General features: G+C 44.7%; 1 protein-coding gene across 1 annotated transcript in view; it reads right to left on the reverse strand.

Annotated features, from left to right (window-relative positions):
* SCAF4 (SR-related CTD associated factor 4) overlaps positions 1-25863 on the reverse strand; it is a gene marked incomplete at its 3' end in the record, with an annotated part of 191281 nt that extends 165418 nt beyond the window's left edge. Inside the window, exon 1 of the mRNA XM_082246363.1 lies at positions 25542-25863. Coding sequence (XP_082102489.1) covers positions 25542-25571 — 30 coding nt within the window. The 5' untranslated portion in view covers positions 25572-25863. The remainder of the gene's footprint in view (positions 1-25541) is intronic.
* Positions 25864-26783: the final 920 nt, after the last annotated feature.

The raw sequence follows: 26783 nt of genomic DNA on the forward strand, positions 1-26783 counted from the left end.
GCTCAGGGGAGATCTGGACAATGGGAGACTCCAGACTACCGATCAATGTCTTGGAACTCCTAGCGATCAGACTGTGCCCTGGACCATTGGACAGATCATCTTCAGGGATGTCCAGTGCGCAATCGGACAATGCCACGGCCGTGGCTTAGGTCAATCACCAAGGAGGCACAAAAAGTGTCCTGGCGGCTCTAGAGAACTGACAGGCGGATTACCTCAGATGGCAGGCATGGGACGAAGGGAAGGAGTTTCATCAGTTGTGTCTCTCGTGGGGCACCCCCCGAGGTGGATCTGTTGGCATCTTGGCTCAACAGAAAGGTGCAGAGATTTGTGGCTTGGTCACGGGATCCTCTGGCAGACGTCACAGATGCGCATTGTCTGATTTATGCCTTTCCTCCTCTCAAGCTTCTGCCAAGACTTCTACGCAGGACCGAGACAGAAGGGATCCCGGTCATTTAAGTGGCTCCAGACTGGCCTTGCTGGGCTTGGTACGCCGATCTGGTGCCGCTGGTCGCCGACGTTCCTTGGAAGATTCCTCTCAGGGAGGATCTGCTGTCCCAAAGGCCAATCTTCCATCCTGCCTTAGTTGCTGGTTTTGACGGCTTGGCTGTTGAACGCCAGGTGCTGATGGATAGAGGTTTATCTAAATCTGTGATTCCAATGCTGTTAAATACTAGGAAATCTACCATCGTATGTGAAAGACATACATTGCGTAGTGTGAGTCTCTTGGGGTTCATCCTTGCTTCTTCTCGGTGGTTCTTGACCTTCAACGGGGGGGGTTAACAGAAATTGGCCCTCGAGTTCCATTAAGGGCCAGGTGTCGGCTCTGGCGGTCTTCTTCCAAGTACCTTTATTCAGGGTGTCCCTCCATTTGGTGCTTTCGGACCTCCGGAAGCCTCCCTTTGAGAATCTTTGGGAGGTTCTCTTACCAACGCAGTCTCAGAAGGTGGCCTTTTTGGGGGCTATCACCTCTGCATGCAGGGTGTCAGAACCGGCGGCATTATCTTTTCATTCACCTTACTTGTGGCACTTTTCCACTGCAAGTACCGGCTCGGCTCCACTGGGTCCTGCTTGGCTCTGTTTGGTTTTCCACTGCATGGTACAGTGTTGGAACGGTTCGGTACGGTTTGCTTTTCCACTAAGTAAAGTGGGTGGGATAACAATGATTCTCTGACCAATCAGTGGCTATAAGTGACAAACAGTCAAGGCTGCAAAGGATTGTGGGATATGGTACCGGTACGGCCCTCTTGGAACCACAACTGAGGTGGTAGTGTTTAAGCAAGCCGTACCGTTCGGTTCCATGTAGTGGAAAAGCGCTGCCGTACCGAACCGTTCCAACACCGTACCATGCAGTAGAAAAGCACAAAAGCGAGCCGAACCGTTCGGTTCCATGAAGTGGAAAAGCGCCATTGGTGAATCACAGAGATAAGGTGATATAACCCAATGGTCATGAAGATCAGTACCTGTGTCTGTCAATGAACATCAGAGAAATGGATTTAACAGTAAGTCAAAAAGTTGTTTTTGCTAATAAATTACTCAGAACCCCCAAATTTGTATGTTTTTTTAGAAGAGGCCATAGGGAGAAAGATGGCAGTTGTTGCCATTTTTTTTTTTTTTTGTCGCACCGTATTTGCGCAGCAATTTAACACATTTTTTGGAAAATTGCACTTAAATTAAGTTTAATGCAAGAAAACAATCGATAACCCAATTTTTTGGTAAAATATAAAAGACGTTACATCGACTAAATAGATACCAAACATATTCTGCTTTTAAATTGTGCACTCGTGGAATGGTGCCAAACTACAGTGCTTAAAAATCTTCATAGGTGACGCTTTAACATTTTTTGCTGATTACCAGTTTAGAGTTAGAGGAGGTCTGGGTATATACAGTGCATCCAGAAAGTGTTTACAGCGCTTTACTTTTTCACATTATGTTACAGCCTTGATCCAAAATGTATTAAATTAATTATTTTCCTCAAAATTCAACAAACAATACCCTAAAAAAGTTTGTTTGAAATCTTTGAAAATTAATTAAAAAACGGAAAAAAAAAACAAAACAAAAAATATTTAAAGCCTTTCCCATGACACTCAAAACTGAGTTCAGGTGCATCCTGTTTCCACTGATCACCCTCGAGATTTTTCTACAACTTGAGTCCACCTGTTGTAAATTCAGTTGATTGGACATTTAAAAAAAAAAAAAAAAGCACACACCTGTCTATATAAAGGTCCCACAGTTAACAGTGTACGTCAGAGCACAAAAAGCCATGAAGTCCAAGGAATTGTCTGTAGACCTCAGAGACAGAATTGTATGAAGGCACAGATGTGGGGAAGGGTATAGAAAATTTTCTGTAGCATTGAAGGTCCCAATGACCCCAACAGCAGTACACAGATATTCATAGTAAAAAATTGTACAGGGTGGCGTGTCTGCACAAGTCTGACCACCGGATTACAGGCAAGCTGTCCTCACATAAAAAGACAAAAAGAAGAAATCTGACCACGCTGGGATGGATGTGCTTCCATTCCACACTTATGCAGCCACCGCATCCAAGGCTCGGTTCACACATCTGCGATGGCAGACATCGCATGTGATTCGGAGCGCACAGCTCTGAAATCACATGCGATGTCTGTGCGATGTGAATTCAGTCATACAGATAGTATGGCTGAATGCGCATCTGATTTGGCACAAACACGCACAGGACCCTTTTTTTGGGTCCGCAGCAGAATCAGATCGCAAGGTGGTTCACACCTTTGCGATCCGATTCATGTCCGAATGTCGGATCGCACTGCGATATGTGAACTGATCTGGGGGTGTCGTTAAATTTGAATTGACACCCCCAGCGATTTGCATATGGCAGTGTGAACTGCCTGTGCTGGGAATGCGATGCAGGAACCCATAGTAGATTCGCAGGGTTCCCGCATTGCATAAGTGTGAACCGGGACTAAAATTGGTAAGTTTCTGTATAATAAAATGTTTGCTTTTGGATTTAATACCACTTTAATTTAGCAGTTTCTCTGGGAAAGGAGGAAATGCCTAAATATGATCAAACTGTTAACCTTGGATATGTAAATTATGAAATGAGCAAAGCAAAAAGTACTTCATGTGTCAGCATGGTAAGAGAAAGCAATTACAACTCTTGATGACTTAAAGCAGTATCAGCACAACTTAGCCATCTTTTAATACCACAGGAGAACAAGTGCAAAGCACCTAAAAGACGCATGTTGAAGGAAAAAAATATAGACATTATATATATATATATATATATATATATATATATATATATATATATATATATATATATATATATATAAATAAGATGGCATAACTAAAATATCTCCTAAACGTTTAGGAGATATTCATTTTACCTACAGGCAAGCTTTATTAAAAGCTTACCTGCAGTTGAAAACTAGAGCGTTTACTACCACTTTAATGGGATGCGCTAACCACGAGAAACATGGAAAAAAGTCCCTGACTTTTTCCAGAATCGCGCACCACAGACCTGTGTGGTGCTGCGGCACCATGCGGTTTTTGCCTCATACGAAAATGCTCTACAGGTGCCAACATGAGATTTGGACCTCTACGGGAAGAAAAAGTTACTGACCAGACCTCGGTGAAATTTAATTCAATACCTTTACCTTATGGCGTACAACATTTGGCATGTATGAATTAACCAATTCTGGACCATTAACCACTTGCCGACTGCCTAACGCCGATCTACGTCGGCAGTCAGCCCCTCACAGGCAAAGTGACGTAGGGCTACGTCACTAGCTTGTGAGGGTCTAGAGAGCGAGCGCGCGCCCCCGGAGGCGCGCTCCCGCGTGGTCACGGACCCCCCCGCGCGTGTGACCAGCGGACCCGATGTCCGCCGGTCACTCGGCGATCGGCGGGGGAGAGGGAGAATGTCAGGCAGCTTGTGTAAACAAGCCACCTGTCATTCTCCTCGCTGTAAAGACACTGATCACACGGATCTAGTATGTAGATCCGTTGATCAGTGTCCTTACAGCTCAAGCCACAGCCAATCACAGTAGAAAGCACGCCCCTAGGGATACACACAGCCCCTCCCTCCCAAATAAAGTTAACCCCTTCACAACCAGTGTATTTTTACAGTAACAGTGCATATGTATAGCACTGATTACTGTAGAAATGTCACTGGTAACCCCAAAAGTGTCACAAATGTCAGTCAAGGGTCCGATCTGTCCGCCCCAATGTCGCAGTACCGCAAAAAAAAAAACAAAAAAAAAACGCAGATCACCGCCATTACGCGTTAAAAAAAAAAACAAACAAAAATGACTTTCCCTTTGTTAGTAAACGCGATAACTTTTGCGCAAACCAATCAAAAACCGCTTTTTGCAATTTTTTTTACCAAACATATGTAGCATAAAACAAAATTGGCCGAAAATTTTAAAAAATTTTGATTTTTACTTTTTTTTGGGGGGAATTTCATATAAAAAAATGTGAAAAATATTGTTATTTTTGCAAAATTGACGCTCTTTTTTTGTTTATAGCGCGTGATCAAAAAAAATCGCACAGGTGATCAAATACCACCAAAAGAAAGCTCTGTTTGTGGGAAAAAAAGGACGTCAAATTCGTTTAGGTACAGCGTCGCACGACCGCGCAATTGTCCGTTAAAGTCACGCAGTGCCGAATCGCAAAATACCCCCTGGTCAGGAAGGGGGTAAAATCTTCCGGGGCTTAAGTGGTTAAGGACCAGGCCAATTTTTCCCCGACACTGCGTTATTTTGATTGACAATTGCGTGGTCGTGGGATGCTTTACCCAAATAGAATTGATGTCCTTTTTCCCCACAAATAGAGTGGTTTTGAATTTTTGCGCTATAAAAACAAAACAAAAAAAAAAAAGCGACAATTTGGAAAAAAAATTCCCCCTCTGGCCTATCAGCGTGCGTCCCCACTGGCTATTACAAGAAACGACGAACAGGTACGTCTTTTCACACAAAAGCGGACCTGCTGCAGTAAAAGAGCAGAGGCTGGTCGGCAAGTGGTTAAAGAAACCTTTCCTAAGGAGGATCATGAAAGTTACTACTGCAGACTCGCCCTGCAAATGCCAGTTGCATGGATATTACTGCAGAAAGTGAGGGCACATCTTTATATCAAGGAAACTAAAAAGATTCAACAGACAGTGCCAAACCTTGCTGGTAGACTAGAATTTAAGCTTATGAACTTTCAGCATGGAGATGGAGGAGTGGCAACCATACTGTACATCCACACACCAGAATGCAGTCTGCCTGTGTGCTGATCTGTGCATGGATGTGCACTCCAGGATGTGCTCAGAGCTTATTTACAATTGAACAACAAACTCTGAAGTCAGATTTCAGAGAGTTTCCTATAGCTTAGGAGAGACCTACACTGCAAGTTTCTGCAGCCACAGAAAAATGACAGAAGCCGATTTGGGTGCCTTTGCTGATATTTTGTGTTTTCTTGAAGTCCAGGCTAAAGTAAATATGTAGACTGCCTAGTTAACCTCTACTAAAAACATACCCAGCTGTAGTGCGGATTCAAAAGGCACAAATACTAATCTAAAATAAGTATGCAAATCTGGAATTCAAAGTTTACTTTGAATTTGTTACATGCAAATACAGTACACGTCACATTTCAGACAGTGCATACCTACTGTGCTTCCTAACAGAATAAGGGGGTTAATTCACTTATCGATATTGCATGCAAAATTTGTGTTTTTTTTTTTAAATATAGCAGATAATAAAAGCAGATTCATCGAAGTAAATTTTGAGTACCCCAATTTATTTTATGTGCGAATAAAAATACTATAAAGTATCACACTATTTGCCCTCTCCTTACTTTCCATGATACCACCTACCCCAACGCCCCACTGACACCCCCGGAGTACTTGAGACAGGACCCCATCTACCGAGCGTGGATCCATCCACCAGGCTATAGGTATTCCAATAGGACACCCAGGAACCCCTGATAGGAACCCTAGAGAGCCCCAGGAGACATACAGGGACAACCAGGTCCATACATCAGGATTTCTTGAGGGAACTAGGACCCATTAGAGGGATCGTATACCTACATTATATATACACCCACTCTATACCCCTGTGTGGGGTGGGTATTTCTGGTGAGTGTGCTACTTACCTAAGGGATCACCAGCACCCCACCACTTTATCCACCACAGGGTCGCCATTAGGCTCCTTTCACACACTCCGTCCGTTGGACAGAGTCCGTTTTTCTCAGCGGGGGATCGAGCCGCCGATCCCCTGCTGAGCAGCAGGAGGAGGACAGCTGTCAGTTCCCCTTGCATCTCTATGGGGGAAATCGGATGGGAACGGACCGTCGGTCTGTTCTCATCCGATGCCATCCAATCCGATGGACGGATGGAAAATAGGGTTTCCATCCGTCCAGATTTGACGGATCGGTCTCCGCTGCCATCAGATGCCCCATAGGAATGCATGGGGGGACCGTTCGGATCTGCCAAAAAAACGAACAGGCGGATCTGAACAGTCCGCCTGTGTGAAAGGGGCCTTAGGATTGCCGCATGAGGATTCACCACGTTTACACTGTTTTAGGACTTTGTGCAAGCGGTGGTGAATAATTAATGATGCAAATTGTCACTTTATCTTGTTCATATTTTGTGCACAGCGTCACTTTAAGTGGTTCATTTTTTTGCCCCGGATACGTTTATATTTTTATCCACTTATTCATCCATTCACCGATTAGTGATATCACCACAATTATATAGTATTTTCCTTTGTACTTTGGCACCTTATGGATTTTCTTTATCATAAGTCATGCACTTGATATTTTCCACTATATTCGCTATTGACTAGTTGCTCTACACCTTACAGCACTTGATTAAATTTGTTTATTTATTGTTATATATCTACCTGCATTATTTATTATTCATTTCTTCTATACGGCACCAGTCACTTCATATATTTTGTGCAATATTAGATTACCAATAACAGATATGTGATATCAGAGGAATTCTATTGATTTGCTGTACCTATCTTACTATCTCCATTACCACATTTTTAATATACTCATCTTTTAAACTCACACCTTCTTCCTCCTTGATCTCTCCCACTCTAGCCTAGTGGATTAGTGATTTAACAAAACAAAAAAAAAAAAAAAAATATGAGACTTTACAATCACTTTAAAGAGGAAGTAAACCCTCCTCTGCAACTTGTACCTATAGGTAAGTCTATATTAAGGCTTATCTATAGGTACTGTAAATATCTCCTAAACATGTACCATTTAGGAGATATTTACCTTGCATGCAGCCAGTGACATCACTGGCGCATACGCTCTGAAGGAACGGTCGATTGTGCCGTTCCTTCAGAGCCCCGTGCCGTTACCGTCGGCTCCCGCGCGGGAGTGACATCATTGCTGCTCCAGCCAATCAGATGGCCGAATGCCTCAAACCCGGAAGAAGGGCGACAGAACATGGCGCCCATGGGACAGGTAAGCGGTCGGCACTGCGGGGCTTCGTTCTTAGGCAAGTATTTCATAATGAGCTAGTATGCGATGCATACTAGCTCATTATGCGTTTTTCTTTCAGGGGTTCGTTTAAAAAAAAAAAAAAAAATATTCGGAGGTTTACAACCTCTTTAAGGTCAATCTCTACAATATGCATTAGTCTGAGCATACTCCAGGGTTATTTACGGTGAGTGCCACAGACCTATTTTACTTGCCATGTTGCATAGTGCTGGCTCATAGCTTTGGGTGACAATCCAGGCCTGTGTTAGGGGTAAAAGGATGAAAATCTCTCACCCACTATGGTACCTCTAAACAGCCTAACTCAAGTGTTGCTGTTGGTCCTTACAACAAAGGGGCCCTACTAAAAGCACTGTACACAGACTTCCAGTTTGCAGTAATGCCTAGAAATGTTGAGGGTAAAAAAGTGCAACCTATTTAAAAAAATATGCAGCTTAAAATAGTTCTAACAACTAAAGGTAAAAAAAGCCTGAGCACAGCTCCCCCCCCCCCCCTCTATATTTACCTGAGCCCCATTTTGATTAAGTGATGTGTATGAGAGCAGAGGCTCTCCTGGGTGTCTCTCCTCATTGGCTCACACAGCAGCGTGAGTCATTGGCTCCTGCTGCTGTCAATCACAGCCAGTGAGATGAGAGAGGGTGTGGGGCCAAGCAACACTGAATGGACAATGTTCATTCACAGGAGCGCAGCTCAAGGCCAAGCCTGCTTGAGTGCCCCTATAGTAGGTGGTTTGCTATTGTGGGCAATCAACAGGTGGGGGAGGAGCCAAGACCACCAGTAAGGGACTCATGATTGCTCTGTTAAAAATATTTAAATATAAAAAGTGCAACTTTTAGAATCACTTTAAAGGGTAACTTAACTTGTGGGAAAAATTCATGTTGTAATTGAATGTTAAAATAAATTACCTTTCCTTTTCAATCGGCAGTGCTGTAATTTTCTGTAAAATGCAATATGGCTACTTGGAGACCCCTGGAAATGCCCCTCCAGAAACATCTGCTTGTATGACTGGCTCACTGTTTTTTCCCAGAAGCCTCAGTGGCAGTTAATTAACCCCTTTGTGCTGCATTGGTGCAACCAGTGTCAGTGTTAATTAACACTGGTTGCACTGACACTAATACTGGTTGCACTAATGCATCAGTGACCAGTGGCAATACATTAACCCCCTCATGCTGCATAATACAAATAACATTGGTAACCTCGCCTCAGCGCCCCCACCCCAATGATGGAAATCTCCTTTACTTGTGGGCACCTTCATGTGACAGGCAGGCGAACTCTCCGCTCCTCCCGTGTCCTTCCTTTAAAAAATCCCGCCTCTCACCGGCGGCCCGCCTCCCGGTAATGTCACTACTACGACTATGTTTATGAATGAACTAACACACAGGGCAGTCGAGCGGCCGCTAATAGCTGTGACTAAGTGAGCCCTTTACTTCCCTGTAAGCGGAGATACCCGCCTGACAGGGAAGTGAAGGGCTCACTTAGTCACAGCTATTAGCGGCCGCCTGCCCGCCCGGTGTGTTAGTTCATTCATACACATAGACGTAGTAGTGACATTACCCGCGGCGGCCATCATTAATTTAGGCATCTTTAACCCATTTTCGGCCAAAATGGAATAAGCCCATTTTCGGCCGAAAATTTTGGTTGCCGAAATTTCGGTGCACCACTAAATTATACATTATAAAAAAAATTGTGGCATCAAGTACAAGACCTCATTGCAGCAGCCCCTAGGGCGTTTGGCATTTTTTATTTCCTACCTCTACACTCCACTGCATGTTAGCCTGTGTGTCCATGTACACAGGCTTTTAGCAGCGTTTAGTGGCAGGAAAGTTGAGGCAGGAAAAAAAAAAAAAATCTACTGCCAGTGCGTCCAGAAGCGGCAGAGTTCGGGCAGAAAAAATGCTTGACAAAACATCTAATTACAGGTTTATTGCTAATTAATTTCAATGGCCTGAAAAATGTATCCTGGCCAAAGAAATTAATGCCCAAACGCTTGACACCTGTAAACGCTAGTAAAATCGTAGAGACTTTTACAAGCCTAAGGCTTTTTTTGCCAAAACGCTGCTGCCAGGAGGAAGGCTTCTAGGAGAGTTTAGAAAACATTCAGTATGCATGAGGCCTTAGAATAGTTTTGTGACCTTATCTCAAATTTCTGAACATCCTTGACCCATCTATAGGTTTGTGTACACTTCTTAAACTGAACATGTCATTAAAGCGAAGAAAAGGAGAAAAAATAAAAGCATACACAGGAAATGTCATGAACCTGTATGAACTTCGTCGTGTCAGGTTCTGATAGCTGCCGTATTACAATAACTGGTGCTTTTCATGTAGGCTCTCAGTAACAGCACAAAGAACAATGGGTTATGACACAAACAGTAGCTTGCGACAACGGGTCAGTTTACCCAACATAAAATGTGTGCGCTAAAGATTACTGTACTTTGCTCATATTGAGAAAGCTTGGTAAAGTCCAATGAACTCTATAGCAAATAAAGCTCTCCGTGTGCGTGGACTTTAGAATGAGGCCTGCATAGAAAGTTAACCAGTTGAATAAAAATGAACAGGATCCACCAAAACAGGATACACTGCACATAATGCTATGAATAGCACAGAACAAGATCGGTTCTGCATGCTGAAATCAAAAAATGCAAAGGGGTTTTTTGTCAGATAAAGGAAATACTCATTTAACAAATGGAACATCTGATATTTATAAGTAATGGTTATCTGCACCAACACTATGCATAAAATGAAACCAAAGTCTTACAGCAATCTACATGGACATCGATACCGCGTCTGTATTTTTCACTTCACTAAGGAGCCTGCCTCCTCACTAGAATACATGATCATTTTAAAAAAGGCATACAACTAAATGTCAGAGTCCCATGTTAGAAATTTAGTATGCCTAAGTCCCAAAGATCCTTGATTTCAGCACAGGCAGTCAACAGTAACATGTATAAATCTTTATAGCAAATTCACGCATGGTAGCTTGGGGAATTAGGTGCACTATTTCAGGCAACTAAGATAGCAACAGTCAGACTTCTAAAGGTTACCCAATTCTGACTGAAAAATTCCAAAGGTGCTCCTCAGGCAAACCAAAATAAAAGTAGTATGGTCCAAAGTTTTTGTTTTCCTGTGACCCAGAGTCAGCCGAAACAACAGGCTATTGCACGCTATCAGCAGAGCCAAACACCAGGCTCAGGGAGTCTATAAACAATACCGGGATTTACCTGGCTGCCAATCGACAGCTGGCTCCATCGCAGAAAGCCGGTCTGCAAGCAGATAGAGCCGAGTGATCAGCCGTCCTGTGATTGCTATGTTCTCAATCTAATGCCCCGTACACACGTGCAGATTATCTGAAGACTTTTGTCTGTAGACTTACCAAAACCATATGAGGTCAAACCTAAACACTTTCAATTTGTATGCAATCCGGCAGGCCCTTGCACTACATAGAAAAGGTAAATCTGAAGACAAAAGTCTTCAGATAATCTGCACGTGTGTACGGGGCATTAGAGGAAACAAGGGACAGCTGCACTATGATGCCTTTGCTGCAGTTTGGATGCAATATGAAAACAGAAGTGTCCCTGGAAATCTAAAACTCATTATACAAAGAAAGATGGCAGGGTGCCAGGCTACAAGCCCAAAAAAATTACCAATTTTAAAGTGTAGCACATTTACATGTTAAAACTTGTATAGTAGCTCCTATAACCAGGGCAGAGAATACATAGAGGACAGCAGTCAGGAAGGACTGATGATCGGCTGCAGGGGCATAGACAAAACGTCCCACTGAGATGGAAAAAAACAGCAGTGTCAAATGCTCACTCTGGGCATACACTGGAAGCCGTTAACAGGTGAAAGGTGGGGGGGGGGGGGTCCGTCCTGGCTATTGGAGCCGCTACACACGTTTCTTTGCATACCTATAAAAAGGGATCTTTTCCAGATTTACCAGATGCCAGAATCTGGAATCCACCTGTTCCCGATGTTTTTAGTCCTATGAACATTATAGATTTTTCACTTGTTTATTGTGCCCTTGAGTGTTGATGGTTTTTGTACGTTTACAACCCTTTAACATGGTTATTAAAACTCACCATACACTTGACAATCTGTCTGCAGTACAGACCATTCACCAATTGAAAATATCCGGCGCATCTTGAAATGAAAAATACGACAGAAAACCCAGGACTGTTGGTCAGTTACAATCCTATATCAGGCAATAGGACAGCATTCCTCTCCAAGAACTGCAGCAACTGGTCTCCTCAGTTCCCAGATTTTTACAGAAGCGTTAAAAAAGGGTTCTACACTCCGGTAAACATGGCCCTGTCCCAATGTTTGACACCCGTTAAAAAAAAATTGCTTAATACGATTGCATTATTTTTTCTTGGGACATTTTCTCAGTTTAAAGGGTAAGCTCACCTTCACAGAAAATCTGTAAGGTGAACTTACACTGGACCCCCTCCCCACCCCACGTTCACCTGCTGTGAGACACTAGGACGTTGCATTACCAGACCAGGAAATTTGAAAACCTCCTGGCTTCCTCTCTTCTCCAGCACTGACAGGATGAGCTAGGTGGGTTCTGATTGGTCATCGCTGTTCATGCGATGGCGCCGACCAATTAAGAGTGCCTCCCATCCCTACATGCTGAGAGGGATGGATAGGAGATTAACCGCTTTACGACCGCCCACCTCAGTTGTACTGCGGCAGACAGGCGCTCCTGCGAGAAGGAGGCTAGGGGGCGGGCGTGCTCCCTCCCCAGCTCATCAGCGGGGAAGCCGATGCAGCAGGCAGGCGGCTCCGATTGACCCCTGCGTTCGTTGCCGCTGAGAGAGAAGAATGGTCAGCTGTTGTAAACACAGCTGACCAATCTTCTCCCTGGAATGATTATATATGTGAACACAGGTCTCTATGGTCATTTCACAAGCCACGGCCCCCCACAGTTCGAAATTAGAATCACTTCCCTAGGCTCACATTTAACACCTTGATCATCCACAATGTTAACCCCTTCCCTACCAGCGTCATTATTACAGTAACAATGCATATTTTTAGCACTGATTGCTGCAGTAATGTCACTGGTACCCCCAAAAGTGTCAAAAATGTCAGGAGGTCCGATCTGTCTGCCGCAATCCAGCAAAAAAATCGCAGATCGCCGCCATTACTAGTAAAAAAACAATAAAAATGACAAACCTTTACCGTAGTTAGCAGACGCAATAACTTTTGCGCAAACTAATCAAAATACGCTTATTGCGATTTTTTTTTTACTAAAAATGTGTGTGTAGCAGAAAACAAAATTAGCCTAAAATGTTTAGAAATTTTGGATTTTTTTTTTGGGGAATGTTATAGCAGAATGTGAAAAAAAAAAAAAAATATATATATATATATATATATATATATATATATATATATATATATATATATATATATATATATATTTTTTTTTTTATAGAATTGTCGCTCTTTTGCGTATAGCGCAAAAAAAAAAATTTATAAATATCGCACAGATGATCAAATACCACCCACCAAAAGAAAGCTCTCTTTGTGGGGAAAAAAAAAGATGTAAAATTTCCTTTGGGTACAGCGTTGCACGACCGTGCAATTGTCAGTTAAAGTTATGCAGTTCAAAGTTAAAAAAGTGACCTGGTTATTAAGGGGGCAAATCCTTCCGGTCTTAAAGTGGTTAAGCCGCAGGAATTTCAAATCCCAGGACCAGTGAATCGGCGACTCAGTGTCTCACAGTGGGTGATGTAGGAATGTAGAGCAATTTCTTTAGGATGTTTCAGCTTAGGGCATAGGGACGGCAACACAATGTCTTGGAACACCTGACAGGGTGGTAACACCACTTTGTCCCTATGAAGCACCGGGTAAGACGACCAACAGGACAACGCAGCCAACTGCGACACCCTATGCGCAAAGTTAATAGCAACCAAAAAGGCCACCTTCTGCGACAGAGTGAGCAAAGGAAGTTCACGATTTTCAAAAGGAGGCTTTTGAAGTACTGACAGTACCAAATTGAGATCCCACAGGAGGTACCAGGATCGCACTGGAGGAGCCAGATGGCGAACTCCCTGCAGAAAAGTGTGAACCAAAGACTTTGCCGCCAACGGCCTTTGGAAGAAAATGGCCAAAGCCGAAAACTGGCCCATGATGGTGCCCAGAGCCAAACATTGTAAAACACTTAGTTGTAGAAACTCCAAAAAGTGAGAGAGAGAAAGGAACGGAGGAGAACCCCCCCCCCCCCCTCCCGAGACTCACACCAAGTAATGTACGCCTTCCAAACTCAATGATAAACCTTCCTGGAAGTAGGAATCGCCGACTCCGGCCTCTGTCCTTCAGCACCTGGCTTTCAATAGCCAAGCCGTTAAAGCCAGTGACTGTAAAGCAGGATGGAAGATGGGTCAGAGAGACAGGAGATCTTCCCTGAGAGGAAGTTTCCAAGGGACGTCTCCTACCAGCCTTACCAGGCCTGCATACCAAGACCGGCAAGGCCAGTCTGATGCCACCAGAATAACTGGAATCTCTTCTACCTCGATTCTGCATAGCAGCCTCGACAAGTTTTATTGGAGGAACAGCATAAAAAAGACAATACTGACCCCCAAGGGGCCACCAGGGCATTGGCCAGAGGATCCAGAGACCTTGACACGAACCTCTGCACCTTCCACTTGAGAGGGGAGGCCAACAGGTCCACATCGGAGTCCCCCACCAGAGACAGTTGATGAAACACCTCCGGATGGAGAGACCATTCTCCCTGATCCAACGTCTGACTGAGATAGTCCGCTTGCCAATTCTCTACCCCTGGAACGGGCACAGCAGAGAGGGCCGGAACATATGGCGGCTACTTCCCAGGCCGCCAGGGCACTTCTTGTGCCTCCTTGACGATTGACATATGCCATAGCATTGTCCTATTGCATCCTCACTGGGCATCCCTGCAGATGATCAAAGTCTGATCGCCTGAATCTCCAGTATGTTAATCAGCAAACTAGACTCCTCTCGAGTCCAAACACCTTGAGCTGAGTATACTCCCAAGACACCTCCTCAGCCGAACAGACTGGCATCCGTTGAAAATAGAGGGGAAGAAAGGATTTTCCGAGGCGAAGCGTCGGAGAGCGGAGCCACCATATCAGAGACCCTCTCGTACCCCGACTCAACATGATCAGATCGTCCAAAGACAATGGATCTTTGTTCCATTTGGCCAGAATCTCTCTGCAAAGGTCTGGCAATGGAACTGAGCAAACGGAACGGCCTCGAAGGTGGGGGAAGGAGACCATCAGACCCAGCACTTGCATGCAAGTCCTGAGCGACGACCAACGGTTGGACAACAGGAGCCAAATCGCATCCTGCAACTTCAGATGCTAAATCCAGCGCCAGACCCAAGTAGTCTAGCTTGGTAGACAGAGTCAAAGCTGATTTTTGAAAATTCAATGACCATCCGAACTCCTGCAGAGTTCGTACAGTACGTCCAAGTCGATTTCTAGAGCCGAAGAAGACTGCACGCAGAAGCAGATCGTCCATATAACTTAGTACCGCAATCCCCTTCTGCGGAAGCAAGGCCAACACCAGGGCCAAGACCTTTGTGAACACCCGAGGAGCAGAAGAGAGACCCAAGGGTAACGCCACGGAAAACAAAGAAAACGCTGGTGCCCCACATATATTGGAATATGAAGATAAGCGTCCTTGAGATCGATAGAAACCAAAAAATCCTCCTGATGAACAAAGGCCACTACCGTGCGTATGGACTCCATCCGAAATTTCTGAACTCGCACAAAGTGGTTCAGAGCCTTGAAGTCCAAGATTGGGCGGAATCTTGCCTTCCTTACTGGGAACGGTAAACGGATTTGAATAAAAACCTTGAAAACGTTCCAACTCTGGAACAGGCACAATGACTTCTTGTGAACAGGTCCTGTACTGCCCGTAGAGGCCCTGCAGCCGATCGGGAGACAGGCGTAAGTTGGGAGGGAAGAGGGGGGCAAGGATCAGAACCTGATCTTGTAATCGAACCAACTTGTGGACCCATTTGTCTTGAATGAGCAAGGTCCAAGGGTCCGGAAAGAAGCAAAGACCTCCCCCCACCCCAAATGCGGGTGAGGGCACCCCTTCAGGCTGGAGAAGGCTTGTCTGCGGAACCAGTATCGCCCGCTTTTGACTTACCATTCCAGGGTCGCTTGGAGCCTCCCACAAAGTTAAGATCTCAAGCCCTTTTCCCGCAATCCAGACAGGTGAAAAGGCCGCTTATGAGCCGAGAAAAAAGGACCACGTTTAGGACGAGGTTCCTTGCCCTTAGCCCCCTGCGGAAGTAAAGTACTCTTACCTCCCTTAAGGCCCTTGATGATCTCTTCCATAAAGGCACCAAACAAACGGTCCGCTACAAAAGGTAGATCAGTCAGCACCTTTTTAGAAGCCTGATCAGCCGACTAGTAATTCAACCAAATTATGCGGCAAAGAATCGCCGCCATCACGTATACCCTAGCAGCCAAGGGGGCCGCATCACAGATGTACTGTAGCCCCTGGATCAACTGATCCACCAGCTGAGAAGGGCGTTGATCCCCTGCCAGATCCTGGCGTAAAATTCTTGCCCATTCCATTAAGGTCTGAGATACCAAGGTGATAGCAAACACCAGCCTCAACACTGAACCTGCCACAGTGAAAAGGTAACGGACCAGAGCCTCAGCTCTCTTGTCCACGGGATCCTTAAAGGATGGAGAATCCTCCATCGGTAAAAGCGTGGCCTTATACAGCCTGGAAACCCGAGAGTCCACCGATGGTGGAACTGTCAAATTTTTTCTTCAGGAGAGACTCCTCAAAAGGGATATCTCCTAGCACAGTGATGGCGAACCTTGGCACCCCAGAGGTTTTGGGACTACATTTCCCATGAGGCTAAGTTACACTACAGAGTGCATGAGAATCATGGGAAAAGTAGTTTCAAAACATCTGGGGTGCCAAGGTTTGCCATCACTGTGACCTAGCAAAACGCTTAAAAAGTAAACCCTCCTCTGCAAGTTGTACCTATAGGTAAGCCTATGATAAGGCTTACCCTATAGGTACTGTAAATATCTCCTAAACATGTACTGTTTAGGAGATACTTGCCTTACATGCAGCCAGTGACGTCACTGGCGCATGCGCTCTGAAGGAACAGCCGCTCGTGCCATTCCTTCAGAGCCCCGTGCCGTGACCGTCGGCTCCCACGCGCGTGACATCACCGCGGCTCCGGCCAATCAGATGGCCAGATGCCACAATCCCGGAAGACAGGCGACTGGACATGTCGCCCCTCAGAGGCAAGCGGGCGGCACGGCAGGGGCTTGTTCTAAGGCAAGTATTTCATAATGAGCTAGTATGCGATGCATACTAGCTCATTATGCGTTTCTCTTTCAGGGTGAAGAAAAAAAAAAAATATGTGGGTTTACAACCTCTAAGTATCCCAACCATGCATTTTTGGGAACCCCACTGACTAGTGACAATCTCGTCAAAAATAGGCAGGAAAGGGGAGCACCTAGTCATCTTGGAAGATCTGCGGGTGTCAAACTGCATCTGCGTCACCAACTCAGCATCAGGTCGGTCCTCCAACTTTAACGTTTTTCCGCACTGACACAATCAATGCCTCCACCAACGCTTTTTCATGCGCAGGTGCAGCAGAGGAGGAGGATTCATCCTTGCTGTTCGAGCACTCAGGGTGCGTGGACGCAGACCCAGTGTCTCGTGTCCACGGCGGCCAAATTCACCTCAGACTCTAAAAGAGGCAGACGGTATAGATGAAGGCAGTGGGACCTTCTTGTTAGGCTGCCTTCGCAGGACCATATCAACCTTTGACACAAGTGATTGCAGGGCCGCGGCCAGGGCAGACTGAAACCCAGAGGGTCCCACGGCTTCAAGGAGTGGGTCAGGTGGTGATACGTGTTCCATGGGCTCCATGGTTATACCGGAGCCACACTGTGCACACCGCTTGGAGCACTACAAGTAGCAGCGCACCTGGGGCGCTGTATATAGCAGAGGAAGGATTGTACACCCACAGACTCACCACACAGCCTGCCACACTGCAATCAAAGAGAAAAAGGAAGTGCCAATACTGACATTAGAGGCCCCCCATTGCTCGTCACTGCACTACAAGAAAATGGCCACCGCTATCGACTACACAGGGAAACCAAAAACATGGCCGCCGGACTATACAAAACATGGCCGAAGACAGAAAACCATCCACGGCAAAAAAATGGCAGCGCCATGCGGACTACAGGGAAGTAATAGTCCACTAGGGGGAATAATAAAATTAGAGAGTAAATAGATAACAAACAGGTAATGTCCTAAAAAATGCGTGCGCTTGCGACATAGCAAAAAACTATGGTACACAAAAAATCTCCACAGGTGATGCTTAAAAAGCTTTTACAGCTCATTAGTTTAGTTAACCAGGAGCTTGTGCTAGAATTAGATCTCTCACTCTGATGTTCATGGCAATACAGCGGTTTAGATGTGCATGCGCACCCTGGGTGTGTTTTGTGAGATAGATAGATTGTGTATATTATATATATATATATATATATATATATATATATATATATATATATATATATATATATATATATATATATATATATATATATATATATATATATACACACATACACACACACACACACACACACACTATTAGAATTTTTTTAACTTTTTAATTTTAGCTTTATTGCTATGACAAGGATTTAATGAACCTCGAATGGTAGCATTGGGCAGGTGATAGGTAACACAAGTGATGTAGCTAACCGCCACATCACTTTCAAGCCAGGAGCTGGCTGAACAAAATGGGCCATCAGCATGTGCTTAAGGGTTCACTGTTTGGATGTATATAGTATACCTACATCCAATTTCTTTGAGTTGAACACTGGACCCATCATGTTGTAATTGCATTTGCGTCCCAGTGGAGAGAGTTACACACTATATGTCTTGGTGACCACTGTCCCCTGGACAGAAAGTGATGGAATTCAAAGTTTGTACAAAAACGAAACTAATAATGTGTGATTGCACTGCTTCAATACAGTCAAACTCTAAAATGCTTCAAGATAAAATCAGTGGTTAATAATACCATGCCACTCCTGACAAAATGCGTAGGGAGGAGAATCTGGTGATTCCGGGCCATGGAACGCATATCATCTTGGAGGCAATATACTATATACTTGATTTTACCTTGTAAAACATAGGTGCAATCTAAGTATTTTTTTTCCCAATTAATATATTTGAATTCCCCTTATGAGGTTTGCCTATCTCCATTAGCCTCCTGCATAAGCAGAGAGAGAGAGAGAGAGAGAGAGAGAGAGAGAACTTGGGAGAGAAGGGGAAGACAACATCTAAACAAAGGAGACTGGTCATTATCTGGATGCTTTCTAGCCCCTGTGAGGGCAGACCTGGAGGGGGGGAGCACTAGTGGAGTCACCAGTTCACCGTTTGTTGTTATGAGCACTGGCCACACTTCCATATAGGACTGTACACATATGAATTGTTAATTTATTCATGTTTAAATAGGATCTTTAGATTTTTGTATGCACTCAACATCTGTATCACAGGACTGTTTGGCACAGCAAAGAATCTCTGGGACTAAAGTTAGGCCCTGAGCCAGTGTGAAAATAGAATGCATAAAAAAGGAAACGGTAAGCTGCAATATAATTAAAGTTTGCTTTTGTGTTTAATACTGCTTTAAAGCAAAAGTACACTACATCTGAGCTCCACAAACCCAAAATCTGCAATCATTTTTAATATTCAAAGCACAATTGCCCATCCTTCCATGTCGTTATGTTTTATGTTGCTGTGAAATCACTTTACAAAACACCCCCTAACATTTGTAGTTGTGGCCATCTTTAATAAGGGGCAGATGATTCATGCAGCATTTACTTCCTGGAATCCATCTTCTCTTAGCTCAGACATGCGAACAAAAGGATGTGCTTAAAGTGGAACTTTAGTCAAAAAATTAAGTCCTGCTGGAGGACTTTAGGCTGGCCCCTTTTGTGGGCATAGCTATGTAAAACATTAAAAATAAGTTCCCATACTGTTTAAAATCCAGTAAGACGCAGTCTCATTCTACCCTGCTCAGTTGCTCTCCATTTTTAGGCACTGCCGAGTTTTTAGAGGCTGATCTGCTGGCAGTTTAAAAGTGGAAGTAAACTCTCCTATCCTTTACAGCCAATGAAGCTGCTTCTGTTTGATCTGCAACTGCCATGATGCTGAACAGGTGATCAGTAATGACACCAGCCATTTGATGGTTTGACAGTTTGGTTGAGGACACAATGTGACAGTTAATCTCAGCATTCCAAGAATGTAATGTTTTTTCAAACCATTAAATCAATGGGTTTGGTTCTGGTTTACTGCTGTTGAGGGGCTCTGGGCTTCAGCAAAATGGCAGCCTCTAGCAAGAACAGAAGCAATGCTGGAGGCAATTTATAGCGCACACCAATTTTAGCAGCATAATTATTAATGTGGAATGTATGTTCCTTGCTAAAGAACATTTTTTATTACATTGTCAACCACTTGCTGACCGACCCGCGTAGATTTACCGCGGCAGGGCGGCTCGGCTGTGCATAATCACTTAGGGAGATTCCCCCCCCCCTCTATTTGTCCTGCTTACCATTATTATTGTTAAAGCGGTCCCCCCCCCCCAAAAAAAAAATGCTCCTGTTCCTTTAAAGCAAGATCAGTAGCATAGTGCTGTTTTATTGCCATTTGTCCCTTTGTTTTATCTAAAATACCTGGTTGATCCTGCCAGTTCCTGTGTCCCCCTGTGTGCTGACCTCATCCACGGTGTTCTGAGTGTCTCTTCCTCTCCCTGAGCCCCAGTCTGTGTATGCAGAGCCGATCCCCCCCTTTTTCCTCCTGCCTATTGTCTAGACCAATGCATTAAATAACACAATGCCTTGTATATTCTCTGTTTTAGCAAGATATTCACTGCAGTATGTCAATTATTCTTAAAACTATAATCCTAAATACCTTTTAGCACACCTCCTCTGTGTAGTCACATGATCTTCCTCTGCTGGCTGACATCACTGGAGAATTTCAGCCCCTACCACTGCTGTTCTTAGTTCGAGGCAGCAGAGCAGGGAGAGAGATCATGTGACTGCACAGAGAAGCTGTGAAAAAAGGTATTTCGGATTAGAATTTAAAAGGAAACACACACCGCACTTTATATCTTGCAAAAACAGAGATGGTACAAGTAATTGTGTTATGTGACTTTACAACCTCTTAAAAGGTGCAGGTAAAAGAAAATCCCAAATTTTGGGTTGCCCCCAGAATGGCAAGAGAAGAAAAGTTCCAATGGGGATACTAATTCTGGTGATTTTGGGGGGTCCCCCAAAGAAATCCCTTAACTTGCAGAGATTTCCTCACTACCTGTTTGGATATGGGATGGAAGGGAAATCTTCACAATGGAACATATCCCTCCCACTCTATCCAAAATTAAAGAGCTTTGCCTATAGTTCTACTTTAACCCGGCCCCACTGGACTGGCCTTTTCTTCCGCAGGGCTGCATATCTCACTTTGTGCTTGGAGCGCGCAGCATGGCACACTCCCAGCACAGAGACCGGGATCTCACAGAGAGCCCCAAGACTCCCAAATCACCTGATGGGCTGTTACAGCGATGCACCCCCCCCGTTTACTTTCCCTGTGAATGGAGGGGAGGGATACTTAGTATCTCTGCCTCTCTCCATGCAGAGGAAAAAAAAAAAAAGTGTAAAAATAATAAAATGCCTAGATCAAGGTTCGATCTAGGTCAGTGCCAGGGTTAGTGTTTGGGTCAAGGTCAGGGTCAAAGGTCATTATTTTTTTTTTTTTGTGTCAGTGTCCGTGCATTTTAGGTAGGCTATAAAAGTAAAATGGACACCATTGTTTTTGGGCTGTACTTCGATTACCATGAGCAGGAGAATTTAATTTGGGTTGTTCTTTGGTGGAAGGTTATGGTAGTAGCAAGAAATACAGCTAATTTTTTTCGAGCTATCCATTACCATTTAGCACCAAAAAAAAGCCCAATTTGTCCAGATACAAATGCAGTGTAATCCACCTAGATACACAAAGTAGTTGTGACGATATAAACAGTTTTACTAACATATGTCAAAGGTGCAAAATTGTGCATTTGGACCCTTAGATGTCAAGGGGTTAAAGTGGAACCTCACTCTCTCAATCAGCATTGACTTGTCTGAATCCTTATGCTGCTAGCCTAGTAAACAGATACACTTTCCTATCATATTTACAGTTTTAATTTTTTTCTTTTTTTACATTTCTTGAGTTACTTTCCTGGTTTCTATGGCTAGGCAAATTAGCTCATACATCCCAGGAGGCTTTTCTCAGTTCAGCCCTCCACCCCCTTACCTGCCTGATCTAAGGCAAGTGGATTTCAGGAAGTAAATGCTACATGAATAATCTCCCCTTATTCAAGATGGCCAGATTCAGAAATATTTTTTTTTAAAATAAAGCATGTAGACATTAATGGATGGGGGAATTTGAATAATAAAAATGAATTAGAGGAAGTAAATCCTAAGCTCGTTAAGCTGTACTTTTCCTATGGATAACAGGAGTGCAGTTCGTTTTGCACTCATGTGTCCACCCACTGTCTACTGATGTCAGAGCCAGCCCAGGCTTGGGCAAGTTTGTGACCATGGAGTCGGGATGCACCCACATGCCTAGACTGGCACTCAGCGAACCACTGAGCATTTGCCTAGCCATGGAAACTAGGCGGTAACTGAAGACCTTTTTACAAGTACCTATGATTTGCTTTCAGATTTACCAAGACTAGTAGCATAAAGGAGAAGTACAGCCAAGGCTTGTTTGGCTGTACTTCTGTGGAGTTTGTTCTGAACGCCTGTGACCAGTTTTCAGCAGAAAGCAGGCTTAAGTCCGCTGTCGGATGATGTCGGCTGACGTCACAGAGCAGGTCCAGGTTCGGGCAAGATCAAGACACTGGAGTCGGGATCCGCCCACATGCCTGGACCAGAACCACCTCTCAGCCAACCTCTGAAAGCCTAAGCCGGCTGCTCCCGTCCTTTCCACAGCCCAGCACTCCAGTGAGTGCAGTGTTTGATCGCTCGGTTCTCAGTGTTAGAGCCGGGGGGGGGGGGGGGGGACAGATGCAGCATTGGAATGATGCTGAATTCATCCAATTATTATTTCTCTTTAAACCATTGGAGCCTAAGCCTTCATCTGACATATGTTGTTTACAAGTTAAAATCAGTATTTTTTTTTTTTGATAGAAAATTACTTAGAATCCCCAAACACACACACACTAATATTATATATATATATATATATATATATATATATATATATATATATATATATATATATATATATATATACACACACACACACACATACACACACACTAAATAAATACTTTTTTTTTTAGCAGAGAGCCTAGAGAATAAAATGGCGATTGTTGCAATATTTTATGTCAAACGGAATTTGCGCAGCGGGAAAGAAATACACTTTCATTAAAAAAAAAAATAAAAAAAACAGTAAAGTTAGCTCAATTTTATATAATGTGAAAGATGAGGTTACACTGAGTAAACAGATACCTAACATGTCATGCATTAAAATTGCGCACACTCATGGAACGGTGGCAAACTACGGTACTTAATCTCCATAGGCGACGCTTTAAAAAAAAAAAATTATCAGTTACCGGTTTAGAAGTCTTGTGCTAGAATTATTGCACTCGCTCTAACAATCCCAGCAATATATCACGTACGGTTTAAACACCTTTAAGGCTGCAGTACCCAGAAGTGATGTCATGACATCGCATCCGGGTTTTTACATTGAGACCTGATCAGAGCCGAATGCTGCTTTGTTCGGGTCGTCGGCCAGTCGGCGAACGTTCTGGCTGGTCGCTCGGGTCTTCCGGTGGGACGGGAGACCCAGAGAAGGTGGCGGTGCAGTCCCCTCCCGCTCCTTGTAATGACAGCCGAGCAGCTTCTAACCTGAATTGGTTGTCATTACAAGAAAGCCGACCATCGGCTCTAAACAACGGCACAGGGTGACTGCAGGCATTTCCCCGGTACAACCCTTTCAAGACAAGGCCGCATATTTGCGTTCCATGGGCCCAAAGCGGTTAAACTGTAAGTCCACCCTAAAACGAAACTCCCCGCATCTATAGACATCCAGGATCTAACACTAACCCTGTAAAGAAGAAATCAGTATACATACATTTTTTTGAAGCCGATCCGGTCTCCAGCAGCGGCGGAAGCTCAGCAGAGGACACGGCCGTCCACGGCTGTGAAATGAATGGGGAGTTACATTACTCAGACTTACTATGGAGCTTCCGTGGTCTGATGCGTCCTCTGCACCCACCTACACAGCAAAGTCCTGGCTGACAGCTCAGCGTGGGATCGGATCGGCTTCAAAAAAGGTTAAGTATACCGATTTCTTCTTTACAGGACTAGATAGGTTAGTGTTAAATCGTGGGTGTCTGTAGATGACGGAATTTTAGTGTTAGGGAGGACTTATCCTTTAACCGGTTGCCAACCGCCGCAAGTACATATACTGCGGCGGTCAGCCCCGGCCAGGCAAAGTGACGTACCGGTACATCACTTGCCTGTCACTAGTTTGTGAGCCAATAGCGGACGAGCGCCCGCCCCGTTCCCTAGGAAGTCCATGCGACCAGCGGACCCGATATCCGCCGGTCACTCTGCGATCATCAGTGGAGAAAGGCAGGCGGCTAATGTAAACAAGCCGCCTGTCATTCTCCCCTGTGTAAGAATAGTGATCACACGGTTCTACTATGTAGGACCATTGATCTATGTTCTTACACCAGTAGCCATATCCAATCACAAATTAGAAGCACGCCCCTAGGGACACACTTAACCCCTCCTTCCCCAATAAAGTTAAGCCCTTCCCTGCCAGTGTCATTTTGCAGTAACAGTGCATATATATAGCACTGATTACTGTAGAAATGTCACTGGTAACCCCAAAAGTGTCAAAAATGTCAGTCAAGGGTCCGATCTGTCCGCCGCAATGTCGCAGTACCGCCATAAAAAAAAACGCAGATCGCCGCCATTACGCGTTAAAAAAAAAAAAAACGAAAATGACAAAAATGTTTCCCTTTGTTAGTAAACGCGATAACTTTTGCGCAAACCAATCAAAATACGCTTTTTGCGATTTTTTTTTACCAAAAATATGCAGCATAAAACAAATTGGCCTAAAATGTTAAAAAAATTTAGATTTTTACATTTTTTTGGGGAGGATTTCATATAAAAAAAAAATGTGAAAAATATTGTTATTTTTGCAAAATTTACGCTCTTTTTTTGTTTATCGCGCAAAAAGTAAAAATCGCACAGGTGATCAAATACCACCAAAAGAAAGCTCTGTTTGTGGGGAAGAAAGATGTCAAATTCGTTTAGGTACAGCGTCGCACGACCGCGCAATTGTCCGTTAAAGTCACGCAGTGCCAAATCGCAAAATACCCCCTGATCATGAAGGGGGTAAAATCTTCCGGGGCTTCAGTGGTTAAGGATTAAAAAGTGTCAATGTTTGATACTATGTAATTGCGGTTTATTAATACCTTAGTTTTTATTGGATCACCGAGAATGTTGATCGGAATGATCCAACTGTTGTACACTTTTCTAATGTGTATTTTGTTCAATAAAGCTTTTTGGGAAAAAAAAAAAAAAAGTGTCAATGTTGATTGAAAGAGCGATCCAAATGCAGATTGGTCTTCAGAGAGCACATCCAGGAGTAAACGAGGCCTAAACAGAGGATTCTCCTCTCACTAGAAAAATATCCCCTTACTTCCTGTTGTGTCACCAGGACAGAAAGTGACGTGAACCTTCCCGAAGGAGTCACAGACTCCTTTGTGTTACAAACACAGTTGTAACGTTGCCATTCTCTATCGAAAATATAGACAAATAGACTGGCTTTAGGTAGGACACAGACTGAGCCCTGCAATGTTTACATTTATAGCAGAGGTCTCAGCATTCATTCCAAGGCACAGGGTTGTGATATTCTGCATTATACAAATGTGTGTGGCCTGTGCCCTCTCCCATTGCGGCCTGTAGGCCTCGGTGTAAGGCTCAGACCTGTCCCCTTCTCCCGCAGGCCGCAATGAAAACACAGGCCGCGGCCTAGTCTCCCGCCCCCCCGGGCCTCACCTCCTGATTAAAGGCGTTCACGGCGTCCATGCTGCTGTGCTGAGTGAGGGGCGAGGTGATAAGGAGGAGGGGTCACCGCACACTGCGTGTCTCACAGGCTTCCTCGCCTCACTGTCCGTCCTGCTTGCTCGCTGCTACCGCCGCCCTCTCCGCTCCCGCATGTCCCGCTCTATGGAGGGGAGGAGGAAGGCTCTCCGGTGGGTAGGGGGTGGCTCCGGTCCGCCCGGGTATCGCCGAGACTGAGAAAAAGGACGGAGGTTCGCTGCCTCACCGCCGGAACAAGATGGCGCAGCTCGGCCCGCGCAAGGCACGCCGGGAGGGAGAAGAGAGGCAGGGCGACTGAACACACCGGTGTAACGTTAAAAAACCATACCCCGTGGAGAAACCATACCCTCGTCACTTCCGGGCTGAAACAGCTGAGCAGCGCAGCAGTGCGCATGCTCAGAGCCCCGGATACATGATTGAACATTAAAGAATTAGACAAGTGCGCATGCTCGGTGGGCATGAAATTCTCACGGCACTGTGTCTAATGTAAAACTTGCGGCGCTTACATTAAAATAGCTCATCTGGAACGTAAATCATCTCCGCTCTTCGCCCTGTCACTGCCCTCATCTCCAGTAATAAATATAAAAGCGGCGGTGGGTGTATATGATGTAAATGTGACGGCGATCGCGGCTCCGTGATCCGCTTTTATATTTATTACCGGAGATGAGGGCAGTGACAGGGCGAAGAGCGGAGATGATTTACGTTTCAGAGGAGCTGTTTTAATGTAAGCGCCGCAAGTTTAACTACCGTGAGAAATCCATACCCTCCGTAGCGGAACCGGAAGTGACGAGGGTATGGTTTTCTCACGGGTATGGATTTTTCACGGAACACCGGACGAGCTCGCGCTTTCCTTTGCGTGTCTCCTCCTCAGCAGCTTCCCGCCTCCCAGGCGCGCTCCGTACCCGCGTGCACGGCGCCTGTGTGTGAGGGACGTCATGTGATCTCCCCCTCCTCCTGTGCTGTGTCAGCGGCAGTCTGGTTTGCAGACGTGGTGGCCTGCCTAGAAAATAACAATTAGAACATATCAAAGTATCAATAATAAATAATCTACATATAATATAAGAAAATATTTATATAAGGGCTCGTTCACACAGGGACTTAGCATGTTGCTGCACTGATGAAGATACTCACAGAAACATGCATTGTGCTTGGTGGTGCCAATAACCACCCCAATACTGGGCACTGCCACCCCCTTCC

Source organism: Pelophylax lessonae (assembly GCF_965119305.1).
Source record: "Pelophylax lessonae genome assembly, chromosome: 2".
In the NCBI taxonomy this organism is placed as follows: domain Eukaryota; kingdom Metazoa; phylum Chordata; class Amphibia; order Anura; family Ranidae; genus Pelophylax; species Pelophylax lessonae.